Source organism: Dipodomys spectabilis, unplaced genomic scaffold (assembly GCF_019054845.1).
Source record: "Dipodomys spectabilis isolate Male_0828 unplaced genomic scaffold, ASM1905484v1 ptg000043l, whole genome shotgun sequence".
In the NCBI taxonomy this organism is placed as follows: Eukaryota; Metazoa; Chordata; class Mammalia; order Rodentia; family Heteromyidae; genus Dipodomys; species Dipodomys spectabilis.
The window spans coordinates 6,381,758-6,394,645 of NW_024870720.1; the positions used below are offsets into that span (position 1 = coordinate 6,381,758).

The window sequence follows — 12,888 nt, forward strand, 5'->3', positions numbered from 1 at the left end:
GAGGGAGAGGAGCATGGATGAAGTCAGTCAAGCTCTTGCAGGTTGCCACAAGCAAGCTCCAGGTCGGCTGGAGCTGAGGGCTCTTTACCTCTGCCCCATTTCACATCTCAGTAGCTGGGTTTTCACTGACGCCCAGAAAAGCACCTCTGATTACATAAAGGTATTAGGGGCTGGGAAACACTGGCCCCTTTGTCACCAGCAACCCACAACTCGCTGGGGGATGGGTAACCCCTGCAAAGTTGGGAGGACTCTTGACCCCCTCCAGCTCTGCGGTTTGTACATCAAACCTTCCACAGAGCACTTTCAGATCTCTCCAGGTTGGAAGACACGGCGCGCAAAGCCTTGGCCCCACGTCGCCAGGGATTCTGGCAGAGTCTCAGTTATCGCGGAGAGCGGGGGCGCAGCCGGGGCGGTCTCAACTTCCCGCCCGGAGCAGGCCCGGGGTGGGCGGGGTTAGGGCGGATGAGGGGCGTGGCGAGCGCGGCGGGAGGGGCGGGGCGCTCCCCGACCACGCCCACTTCCCTCTCTCGGCGGGGCAGCCTGGAGGGCGCGTTCCTCTCGGCTCGGAACCCGCCGCGCCGCTTCGTCGCCGCCGCCGCCGCCGCCGCTGAGGGGGAGGATGCCCGGGCAGCGCCGCGCCCCGAGCCCGCCTCCGGCCTCCCACGGGCCCACGGGCGGGCGGCGCGAGTGAGCGGGAGCCGGCGGGCGAGGGAGCCGCCGCCCGGCCCGCGATGTCACCATTGTTCAGCTGGGTGGCCAAGGTAGGCTGCGGCGGCGGGCGGGCGCCCGTTACCGTAGCGGACGGCCAGCGGAGCCCGCATCCCGGCGGTTCGGGGCCGACTCTCTAACCGTCCGGCCGCGGTTCGCCGGGCTGGAGAGCGGGCGGGGGGGGAATGGGGACGCCCCGGGCCCCGGAGAGCGCGGCCGGGCCGATCGTGGGGCACTTCTCATTCATTAAGTCCTCGCGTGGGGGGGGGGGGGCGGGTCGGCGAGGTGGCGTCGCGCCCATTTCCCAGGTGGGGAGACTGAGGCCTGGGTGCCAGCCCTCCCCGTTCCGCGCGCTGGGCTTCACAGGATGTCTGTCTGTCTTTCTCTCTTTCTTTCTCTCTTTCTTTCTTTCTTTCTTTCTTTCTTTCTTTCTTTCTTTCTTTCTTTCTTTCTTTCCTTTCTTTCTTTCTTTCTTTCTTTCTTTCTTTCTTTCTTTCTTTCTTTCTTTCTTTCTTTCTTTCTGTCTTTCTGTCTGTCTTTCTTTCTTCATTTCTTCCTTTCTCTCTTTCTCTCTCTCTTTCGCTGTGTTTTCTGAGGTCTGAATGTTAAGCTCAAGTTTTTCTTTATATTGCCACCGAAGTCTTATTTCTAGAACTTTTTAGCGCACGTACATCCAGGGCAAACCCACCAGCTGCTAAAGTAAAGGTTTCTAGAGTCCCTTCAAATGGAGAGCACAGTTCAGAGAGCTCTGGTTCTGCAATCCCGTGGTCCTAGGTGAGTGAGCGTTTTGGTTCTTGTATCCCCTTAAGGCCCTTTGCTGGTCCTTCTAAGGGTTCTGAGCGACGCAGGTGGAGAGGCTGCCTTACAAATACCCAACAGGTGGTGGTTCGGTCTCCAGTTGGGCTGTGAGGCTGTTAGAGAGTTGTCTTTCCCTGTGCGTTTCTTTGGGAATACCTGCTTGTGAGCAGACGTGGCTCCGCCTGTGAGAGGAAGAGGAGACTCAGAGCAGTTAATCCTACTTGCGATAGACACTGCAAATAATGATTCAGCCAGGTCTTCACCACTGGGGGTAAAAGTTTTGAGTCATTAGAGTTTTGTATTGAAGTAATGCCCACATTTCCTGGTTTGACAAGTCACCGTTTGTAAAAGTCATGCTAAACGTAAGAACATCGCGCATTTTAGAAAAGTAATTCTGAATGTGCTGTCTGATGATATTTTGCTTATTGTAGGTTAGGAACTTGGGTTGCTTTTATATTGCTTATACTGGTGTTCTGTAATATTGGACTGTAAAGCCAAAAAGAGAAAAAAAATCTCCCTCCCCAAACAAATCCAGACTCATTGAGTTGCTTTCTTCCAAAATCATGTGTAAGTTTTAAGGATATACTACTTGTTTAAAAAAAACAAACTACTGCTTGTCCTGTTTTTAAGTTTATGTACTTTCCAGAACATATTTCATAAGTTGCTATTCACTATAGGAATGAGATGGATGTTTGTTTACTTGTTGTGGAGGGGACAGTAAAAGCCTTATTTCAGAAACTCGTTGAGGGGCCCTTAGGAAGATTTTCAGCCTCCTCCAAGCAGCAGTACTTCTGGGGCTCATATAAGTGAACTAACTACATGCTGATACCTTGATTTAGGTTCTGTTTTTCCTAAATTATTCTTTAAACTCCAGAACAATAGCAAAAATGTATTCAGTGTTTTTGGGAAAAATTTATCCAAATGCGTCACTTTTTTTGGGGGGTGGGGTCCAGTCATGGGTCCTGCACTCTGTGCCTGGGCGCTGTCCCTCAGCTCTTCAGCTCAAGGCTAGCACTCTACCACTTCAGCCACAGTGCCACTTCCGGTTTTTTCTTTTTTGCTTATGTGGTGCTAGGAAAGGAACCCAGGGCGTCATGCATGCAAGGCAAGCACTCTACCACTGAGCCACCTTCCCAGCCCCTGCGTCATGTTTTTTTTAAAAATGTATTTATTTTAAAAATGTATTTACTTTATATTTTATTATCTCTAGATGGTGCAGCCATTATATAAACCGTATCTGAAGTTTATTAAAAAAATACAGTGTTGGGGCTGGGAAAGTGGCTCAGTGGTAGAGTGCTTGTCTTGCATGCATAAGGCCCTGGGTTCGATTCCTCAGCACCACATAAGCCGAAAAAGCTGGAAGTGGTGCTGTGGTTCAAGTGGTAGAGCGCTAGATTATAAGGGTGATCTTCTCTGGGACTGGTTTGGCTTGCGGTGCAGGAACAAGTTACCACACACTTAATTAATTAATTAATTAATTAATTTTTTCGGTCATAGGGCTTGAACTCTGAGCCTGAGCACTGTCCCTCAGCTCTTCAGCTCAAGGCTAGCGTTCTACCACTTGAGCTACAAGCGCCACTTTCGGTTTTCTGGTGGTTTATTGGAGATAAGAGTTTCACAGACTTTGCTGCGAGGGCAGGCTTTGAACCTCTATCCTCAGATCTCAGCCTCCTGAGTAGCTAGGATTACAGGCATGAGCCACTGGTGCCCGGCATCACACTTTATTTTCTACACAAGGGAATGGGCTGTAGCAAAAGGCACTGATAGTTTGCAAAGTGTACAGAATCCCAAAGTGCATTTGTATTTGTTTATGCAATGTCCCTTTAAGATCACGTACATACACATAAAGCCCACGTTTCACACAGCACTCACACATCCAATTACTCGGCTGATTTATTTTCCATTCTGACCTTTGCAGCTGGTAGGAAAGAAGGGGAGTGAGTCTCAGTGATGCAGGTGGACGCCTGAGCATGAACTTGTTTTTCTTATATGAATATCGAATGTGAGGAGTGAACATTTTCATCATGTAGAAATAAAGGCAAAACAGGAAAAAGTTACTTGTTTAAAAAAGAAAAACTGCACTGCTTTTGTTTTTCATCAGACATGATAAGACCGTCAGTGCAAGTGTATATTATATGACAATGGGGTGCAATTTTTGAGTCTTTCACTGGGGATTCTTGATGTTTACATAGATTTTAAACAAAAAGGAAGTTTTCAGGCTTTATGATTTTGCACAAAACCCACAGATGTCTCCAGCAGCCTGGCAATTTGGAGCTTGCCTGTTGACTGTTTCTATGTCACCATGTATCTTACTGTAGAACTGCTAGGTAACATTCTGATTTAGCTCGGATTTGTACCTGTCTGTAAAGATTGTGACTGTGATTACTGGTAATATTACATGATAATGGATTTTATATCTACACAGCCAGACATGCTGTGTTTCAAACCCAAGTACATTTTCATTAGTTTATGCTGAGTATTAGGTTATTTTCCAGTGCTCATATGTTTATTGGGCACCTTTTGTGTACCAGGCAATATCTATACCCTGGAGGAATTGGTTCACTAAGCTCAATAGATTTACATTAGGCATTTAAACATTAGGCATACTGGAGTTTTGTAAGCCAAATGCTTAAAAATTCATTAGGGAAGGAATCCTTTTTTAAAACAAGTAATTGGTTGCTAATCAATATTTTATATGAAGCATTTTCCTCTAATTTTACTTTGCCTAAAACATAGGTTTATCCTCATCACTCATTCAACATTCATTCAACAACATTCTCTACACAGATACTTATGAAGCTACTGTATGCCAGGCCCTGTTTGATGAACTGGGGATTTAGCCACAAGCAAGAGATCCTGGTTTTTATGGAGCTCACATTGTAGTTGGGAGAGACAGCAAAGCAGCAAGCAGATAGATCACCAAGGTAGTTTCACATTCAAGAAGCCAATTGGGGGCTGCCTGGTGTGGGGTGGCATTTCCTATGAGTAACAAGAGGGCACTCAGCATGCTCCCAAGCAGAGCAGCAAGAAGGAGGTCTGGTGGCTGGAGCATAGAGTGAGCTTGAGGCTGGGGAATTTGTCTGTGAAGATTGGGGAGAGTACTGGGCTGGGCTTTGCTTTTAAGTGCAGGGGGAAGCCATAGAGGGTACGAAAGGGAGGGTTGACATCAGCTTGATAGTATGTTTTGAATGGAAGCAGAGTGACCACTTAGGTGCTGTTGTGGTTCTGGTAGGAGGTGAATGTGGTAGCTTAGACTTAGATAGTCAGGAAGGAACATTGTTATCTTCTGAAATGATGTAACCCAGTGGCTTTACTGTCTTTTTTTTTGGTTGGTCTTGGGACTTGAACTCTGGGTTTGAGTGCTGTCCCTCAGCTCTTCAGCTCAAGGTGAGCGCTTTACCACTTTAGCCACAGTGCCACTTCTGGTTTTCTGGTGGCTTATTGGAGATAAGAGTTTCATGGCCTTTCCTGCCCAGGCTGGCTTTGAACCGAGATCCTCAGATCTCAGCCTCCTGAGTAGCTAGGATTACAGGCATGAACCACCGGCGCCAGGCTTTACTATCTTTTATGTCTGAGATTGGTTCAGATGACCCAGGCATCTAAGCATATGTGCGTGTGTGCTGGGGCGTAAACTGAACCGCATGCTCTTGCTCAACTTTTTCTGCTCAAGGTTGGGCTCTTCACTTCAATCCTACCTCCACTCTTGGCTTTTTGTTGGTTATTTGGAGATAAGATACTTTCTTCTGGGGGCTGGCTTTAAGATAAGACTTTTTTGGTTGGCCTGTGTTTGAATTGGGATGCTCAAATCTTAGTCTTCGGAGTAACTAAGATTACAGATGTGAACCACTGATGTCTGGCCTAATTTCTTCTTCTTCTTTTTTTGGGGGGGGCTGGTCGTGGGGCCTGAACTCTGGGCCTGCACGTGTCCCTCAGCTCTTCAGCTCAAGGCTAGCTCTCTACCACTTGAGCCACAGCACCACTTCCGGCTTTTTTCATTTTGCTTATGTGGTGCTGAGGAATAGAATCCAGGGCCTCATGCATGCAAGGCAAGCGCTCTACCACTGAGCCACCTTCCCAGCCCCCTAATTTCTTCTTATGTTTTGAATACAAGTACTTCATATCCTTTGATCTAGCTTCTCCAAACCACAGCATTTAGGCAGACCTGTCTTGACCCCAGGTTTGTTAATTTACCTTTGAGGCCTCCAGCAGACTAGAACAGCCCAACTTGCCACTTGGACTTGCTCTTGTGTTTAGCAGCCCACAGCACAGAAACCTATCTGTAACTTTTGAGTATTTTTTTGGGGGGGGTCTGGTCATGGGGCCTGAACTCTGGGCCTGGGTGCTGTCCCTCAGCTCTTCAGCTCAAGGCTAGCGCTCTACCACTTGAGCCACAGCGCCACTTCCGGCTTTTTTCTTTTTGCTTATGTGTTGCTGAGGAATCGAACCCAGGGCCTCAGGCATGCAAGGCAAGCGCTCTACCACTGAGCCACCTTCCCAGCCCCTTTTGAGTATTTCTTTAGGTATCAGTTCTTCTGTCTTGCTTGAAGTGAGTCCTTTGTTGGTTTGGCTTTGCAGAGTATCACAGATTAATGTCACAGTCAAACTATTCTTTGAATTTGAAAAATCTGCTGCCTCTGCTAAGTAAGCTGTATAATCTGGACCAGAATTTCAGCAGAGCTGTGCATTTATTAACATCAGTGAACCCATATCAAAACATTGTCATGAGAGCCCATTATTTGCATTGGCATTATACACTGTGTGAATTTGGTGTAGTGACATTTATCAGCTTGTCATAGTACATTGAAGAGTATCACTTCCATCCATATTGTTTATGCTGTCTATTCCTCTCTCCCTTCTGAACCCAAGACAAGTCATCTTTTTAGGCTCTGTAATGTTGCCTATAGAGAACGTTATACAGTTGGAATCCTACAGTATGGAGATTGACTCCTTTTACTTAGTAATAGGCATTTATGTCTTCCTATTTTTTTTAATAATAAGTGCCAGTCCTGGAGCTCTAACTCAGGACCTGGCACCTTCCTTGAGCTTCTTCTCAAGGCTAGCACTGTTTCACTTGAGCTATAGCTTCACTTCCAGCTTTTTTGGTAGTTTAGTGGAGATAAGAGTCTTACTAACTTTCCAGCCCGAGCTGGCTTCAAACTATGATCCTCAGGTCTCAGCCTCTTGAGTATTAAGGATTACAGGTATGACCTACTGGTACCTGCCTTCCATATCTTTGTATGGCTTGATAGCTCATTTCTTTTCAGTGACAGTCCATTATTTGCATGTCCTATTGGTTTGCCCACCTTTAGAAGAGCAGAGTTGAATGGATCTTGTAAGTTGCTTTAAAGTTTTTGCAGTTATAAATAAAGCTACTGTGAACAGCTGAGTGTAGATTTTTTTTTCCCTATGGGCATACGTTTTTACTCTTTGGGGGAGATAAATGGAAACACTATTGCCAGATTGTATACTGCCAGATTGTAGCTATGCCATGTTGTATTCATAGCATCAATGAATGAGTTCCTTTTATAGCACAACCTCACCAGGATTTGATGATGTAATGTTCTAGATTTTGACTATTTTTGTAGCTATGTAATGGTATCTCATGGTTATTTTATTTTATTTTCATGATTGTTTTAACATGTAGTTCCTAGTGACGTATAATGTGGAGTCCTTTTCTTTTGATTAATTTTCCCCCCTCTGATGCTAAGGTTTGAACTCTGGTCTTTACACTTGTTAGGCCAGTGCTTTACCATGCCTCCAGATTTTTGCTCTGGTTATTTTTGGGATAGGGTCTTACTTTTTGTTCAGGCTAGCATGGACTGTGATCCTCCAATTTATATCATACTGTGATAACAGATTCTTACCACCATGCCCAGCTATTGTTTGAAATAGAGTCTTGGAAACATTGTCCCTGGGCTGGCTCTGAACCTCCAACTCCTGATCTCAGCTTTCTGAGTAGCTAAGGTTATAGGTATGAGCCTGTAACCTTGATTAACTTTTAGGAGCAGAACAAATAAATTGGTCCTTTTGATTCTTACTTCATAATACACAATGCTATTTGGGAATACCTGTAACTTCTGTAGAAAAACACATTTTTGCTTAGTTGTTTGTGAATCTAAACCAAAGTGTCTGACTTCCTTGTTGTAAAATTTTATTATTTCTGTTTTTATGACTGGGAGAGTGATAAGCTGGTACCCTTCATTGTTTTGTTAGGTTTATCTGAAAGACACATGGAAAAAGAATTTCCTTCATTTTCATACATTTTGATTCTTTGCATGTATATTGTTTTCATGGGCTCTGTTAACTTACTTTGATTAGCTATGTTAACTTTGTTAAGCCTGTTTTCTTATCTGTAAAATGAGCTCCACATTTATTTGTCCTGTTTTTCTTTGTATTAAAAAATAGATCTATTTCTAATTGAATAATATAAAAATCCATTTAGGAAATTGTGACGATCATCTGCACATATAGACTGTTTCAAACCTGGTTGAATGGGCTGTTGCACACATGTGGGGTTGAGTGCTGTGGGTACCGAGTTGAGAAGACACCATCCAGCTTTTGAGTCTCTTACAGTCTAGTGGAGAGAGGAGAGATGTGAAGATAATTTACTTGTAATGGGATAATATAGATGTATGCTCAGGGAATCACTGAGCCAGGTTTCTGGGGAGACTGGAAGATGAGGTCTGAGTGAAATCTTCAGACAAGTGTAATTGCAGGTTATGATGGAGTAGACGATGAAAAGGACGAGTTAGGAAATAATAGTGGTAGTTCTCTCCATGTTTCAGAATTATTCAGGGTTGTTTGCCAACTCTGTTGACCTTGTTTTTGAGACCAGCCATTTTTACCCTGGAGGAAGGCATGTTACGTTAAGTCAATTAGCCAGACCCAGTGAGAATGAGTTGGGAGTGACCCTGCTCCCTCATTTCGCATACATTGCCAATACTTGTGGCAAGCATGGTGGTTGTGTTGGTGTAATTTCATCACATAATTATGCAGTAAGCCGACGGTAGTTGTGGATTAATTTCTGCATCAGAAGCTGAGACTCAGAGCCGTGAAGTCCTTGATGTAAATAAGACCCTACAGCTAGTTTATGGCAGAACTTAGACCCGAGTTACTTTACTCCTGGTGTATGTGTGTGTATATGTGCTTGTGTGTGTGTGTGTGTGTGTGTGTGTACATACACAAGGCATGCTGGTACTGGTGCTTGAACTCCAGGCTAAATGCTGCTTTGTTGCTCAAGGCTGGTGCACTACCATTTGAGTCATAGGTCTACTTCCAGCTTTTTGGTGGCTAATTGGAGATCAGAATCTTGCAGACTTTTCTGCCCAGGCTTGCTTTGAACTGGAACTCTCACATCTCAGCCTCGGGAGTAGCTACGATTACAGGTATGAGCCATAGGTCTGGCTGACACCTGATCTTTTTTGTACTTTGGTAATGTTGCCATGATGGCTTGGTTTTACTCTGTCTTCAGAATGTTCTACTGAATTCAAAACTAAGTCTTTAGAACAGAATATTGCATTTCAGAATAATTAGAACTGAAAATTTCATGTCAAGATGGCAGTAGGGAACTGGGTAAGGAAACAAAGTCTTGGGGTTGGGGTGGGCATGCATCCTTTGACATGTGAGGTGTCACAGAAGTTACCTATCTGCAGCCTGTTTGTATGAATTATATGCAGGAAACAAGCATGGTCTGAGTATTTACAGGGCGTGAAAATGGTTAAAATTGAGGTGGTGGCTTTGATCCCTCCCAAGAGGTCACAGCAACCCACTGATTGCTTTAGCTCTTTTCAGAGAGGCAGCCTTGCAAGATGAAGTAGAAGTGAAATGTATTTCTTCTTTAATCTAGGAGATTGATTTTTTTTTTCCGGGAAAAATATTACCTGCGAAGGGCATTTAAGAGGCATTTCAAGGGCATTTAAACTGATCACAAATACAACAAGGAGGGAAAGAGAAGATTATATTCTGGAATACTTCACATGTACCACTGTGGTGATGAGAGTAACCACGTTCTGTGATTTATGTAATTCTCAGGATAATTGTGTTGCTAGCCTTACTCAGAGCTTCATGCACCCACTGGTACTGCTTAAGTCATACCTCCATCCCTGCTTTTAGCTGGTTATTTTTAAGATAGACTCTTCCTGCCTGGGCACACATCTGCTTTAGGCTTTCCTTAGTTTCTGGGATGACAGCCATCTTCACAATTTCCCTCCATTGATATGGGGACTCTTGCACTTTTCTGCCAAGGCTGGCCTGAAACCAAGGTCCTCCCAATCTCAGCTACTATCTTGGGATAACATAACCAGTTGAAAACTTTTCTGCCTGTGTTGGCTTCGAACTTGACTCTTAATCTCAGTTTACCAAGTACTTTATGACTGCAGATGTGAGCCACTGGCAACTCATATATAGTTTATAATTATATTTTAAATAGGCACAAATTGGTATATATTTGCTATGTTTAACATGATGCTTTAATGTGTAGTAACACTGTAAAATGACTACATTTAGCTAAAATGTATTACTTCACATGGTTATTGTTTTTTGTGGTAAGGACAATACTTGAAATCCATTCACTTACATTTTTGAAGAATGTGGTATACTGTTAATGATGTGATAAGATGTCACAGCCATTAAAATTAAAGCATGAATTTTCTGGCTCAGATTTCATGTTTTATCTATGTTGTCTCTAATAAAGAAGTGGTGGTAGTATGTTTTTAGAATGTGAACTTTTTTCACTCTCTTAGATGATAAGCATAAAATGTCCAACTAACTTTTTTTTTTAAAAAAAGGTATACAAGCTCGAAACTATTTAGGAAATGTAACTATATATTTCAATATCCCTGAATTTCATGATGTTCTTGGTTAAGGAGGGAGGAAAACAAGAAAAGAGAAATTCCTGGGAAGATGAAAGAGTTGTCAAGATCAGAAGAACATGAAGGGCAGTTAAATGATAGACCACAGGAAGTTAGTTTTGATGTGACCATAACCTGAGTTACCATTTTCTTGTTATCTTGTTGAGGTGTTTTTTTTTTTTTTTTGTCAGTAATGGGGCTTGAACTCTGGGCATGAGCACTGTCCCTCAGCTTGTCAGCTCAAGGCAAGCACTCTACCACTTGAGCCACAGTGCTACTTCCGGTTTTCTGGTGGTTTATTTGAGATCAGAGTCTCATGGACTTTCATGCCTGGGCTAGCTTTGAACCTCAATCCTCAGATCTCAACCTCCTGAGTAGCTAGGATTACAGGTGTGAGCCACTGGCGACCAGCATTGTTGAGGGTTTTAGATTGTTACTACATCTCAGAAACTGACATTCCTTTCAAAGCACATGAAGTCATGTTTTATGTGTATTTCATTTATCTGGAAAGCTCTCTGTATTTTGTCTTTTCTGAATAACTTCCTCAGAGAATCCCCACCATGATGGCATTTCCTCTAAATATAATGGTGTGGCAGAGTGGAAGTAAGCATTGAAGGCTGGGGGCCCAGGTTTACTCTTATTTGCAGTTTAGCCTTGGTAGGATGACATAGGAATGTGATCATGGCCCATTGCTCATCTTGTTTGGGTGCAAAGTGACATGATGTAGATAAATGTAAACTCAGGCTTTCTTCAACTAGAGTTTGTGTAGAAATAACTAGATGACTAACTAGTGAACGTCTTGATCTTGGGCAGATTACACTCTGGTGGGCTTAAATCGTGATATGTAAAATGAGCACATTGTGTTGTGTGGTCACTGATTGGTCTTTTTCAGAATTGGAATCTCTGACTACCGGTCAGGCTTAGCATCTTTGATGGTCCACCTCTGATGAGGAGTGAAGGCTCCAGAATCATTGGACTGGGACAAATTCCTTCCCTCCCCATCAGCAGTAGAAGGACCGTGGGCATTTACTTCTCTTTATCGGTCAATGTGTTTATTGGTAAACACACTGCTGAGGGTTTGATCACATAGCATTTTTAGAGCAGTGCAGCAGCAGCTTTGAATTTGTGGGTTGAGAAGACTTTTGCATTTGCCTTGTTGTTGTTCAAAGATGAAAAACTTGAAGTTCCCCACAGGTGCGATGGCTCTCCCAGAGGTACAACTAAGATTAAAACAAGATGTTCTGACACTTTACATCATTTAGCAATCTTTGTAATATCTAAATTCTATCTGTTGTTTATTATTCTGCACATGAGTTAAACATAAACCCTGGCTAGGTAACACTGAACAAGAAGAAATTGCTTTCATCAGGCCACCAGTAATAGATCAGATAAGAGCAGAATGGGGCAGAGAAAATGAGATTGGCTTCTACCTTTTGAGTATTTTTATTATTGTTGGTGGTGGTTTGTTTTTGTGCCAGTCCTAGGGCTTGAACACAAGGCTTGAGCACTGTCCCTAGGTCAGGGCCTGGGCACTTACCTAAGGTCATATTCTGAACCTTTGTTTTCCCTTATCTAAAATAGATGGGGGATTCTATTCTACAGTTTCTGGTAGTTTGTCAACACTGAAGAGTCTGGTAGCAGTGACTCACCCCTGTAATCCTGGCTACTCAGGATGCTGAGATCTAAGAATCAAGATTCAAAGTCAGCCTGGGTGGGAAAGAAAGTTCGTGAGACTTTAATCTCCAGTTAATCATCAAGCCGGAAGTGGGACTGTGGCTGAAGTGGCAGAGTGCTAGTCTTGAACCAGAAAGCTAAAGGACAGTACCAGGCCCTGCATTCGAGCCCTAGAACTGGCACAAAAAGAAACCAGTGCCACCACCACCACCACCAACAACAACAAAAACACTGAAGAACGTGTTCATTATCAGAAAGTAATTTGCCAGCCCAAAACATAGATTCTTCAATTTTAGAAAACGTCACAATAGGAAGGAAGCCTATTTATTGGTAGAGTTTATAATTGTAGGCCTGCCAAACATAAAGAATAAACCAAGAATGATATTTTGAGAAAGTTCTTTTTACAGGGTGGACCCAAAGGAAACCAGTCATTAGGTGAAAATAAACGAAGAGTTTTGAGACAATATTTGCTTGCAGACATTTACTCAGGCCTATTGTGTTATTCTCCATTGTGTCTTTTTTAATGTTAAAAAATTCACAAGTTTCTAAATATAGAATTGTAGAGCTTATACAATTAGATTTCAGAAACACAAAGCAAAAGTCTTATGCGTGGTGAGTTTGTAATTTTTTGTTCCTTTTAAACATCTATGTTCAAAGCCTGGTGACTGGAAAGGATTCCAAATTGTATCCCATTTCTAAAAACACATGAATGTGCCAGGCACTGATGGCTCACACCTGTAATCCTAGCTACTGATGAGGCTGAGATCTGAGGATCATGGTTGGAAGCCAGCCTGGGCTGGAAAACCAGTGAGATTCTTTTTTTCAAATTACCAAAAAAATCTCAATTGGAGCTATGGCT

At 43.3% G+C, this 12,888-nt stretch overlaps 1 protein-coding gene across 5 annotated transcripts in view; it reads left to right on the forward strand.

The window, feature by feature from the left end:
• Tbc1d1 (TBC1 domain family member 1) overlaps window positions 1-12,888 on the forward strand; it is a 186,544-nt gene that overhangs the window by 55,569 nt on the left and 118,087 nt on the right. The window contains exon 1 of one of the 5 annotated variants that reach the window (XM_042678453.1): window positions 633-761. The exons of the other annotated variants lie outside the window; for them this stretch is intronic. Within the exon in view, the coding sequence (XP_042534387.1) occupies window positions 732-761 (30 nt within the window). The 5' untranslated portion in view covers window positions 633-731. Of the gene's footprint in view, window positions 1-632; window positions 762-12,888 lie in introns of those variants that run through there. 5 annotated transcript variants of the gene reach the window in all.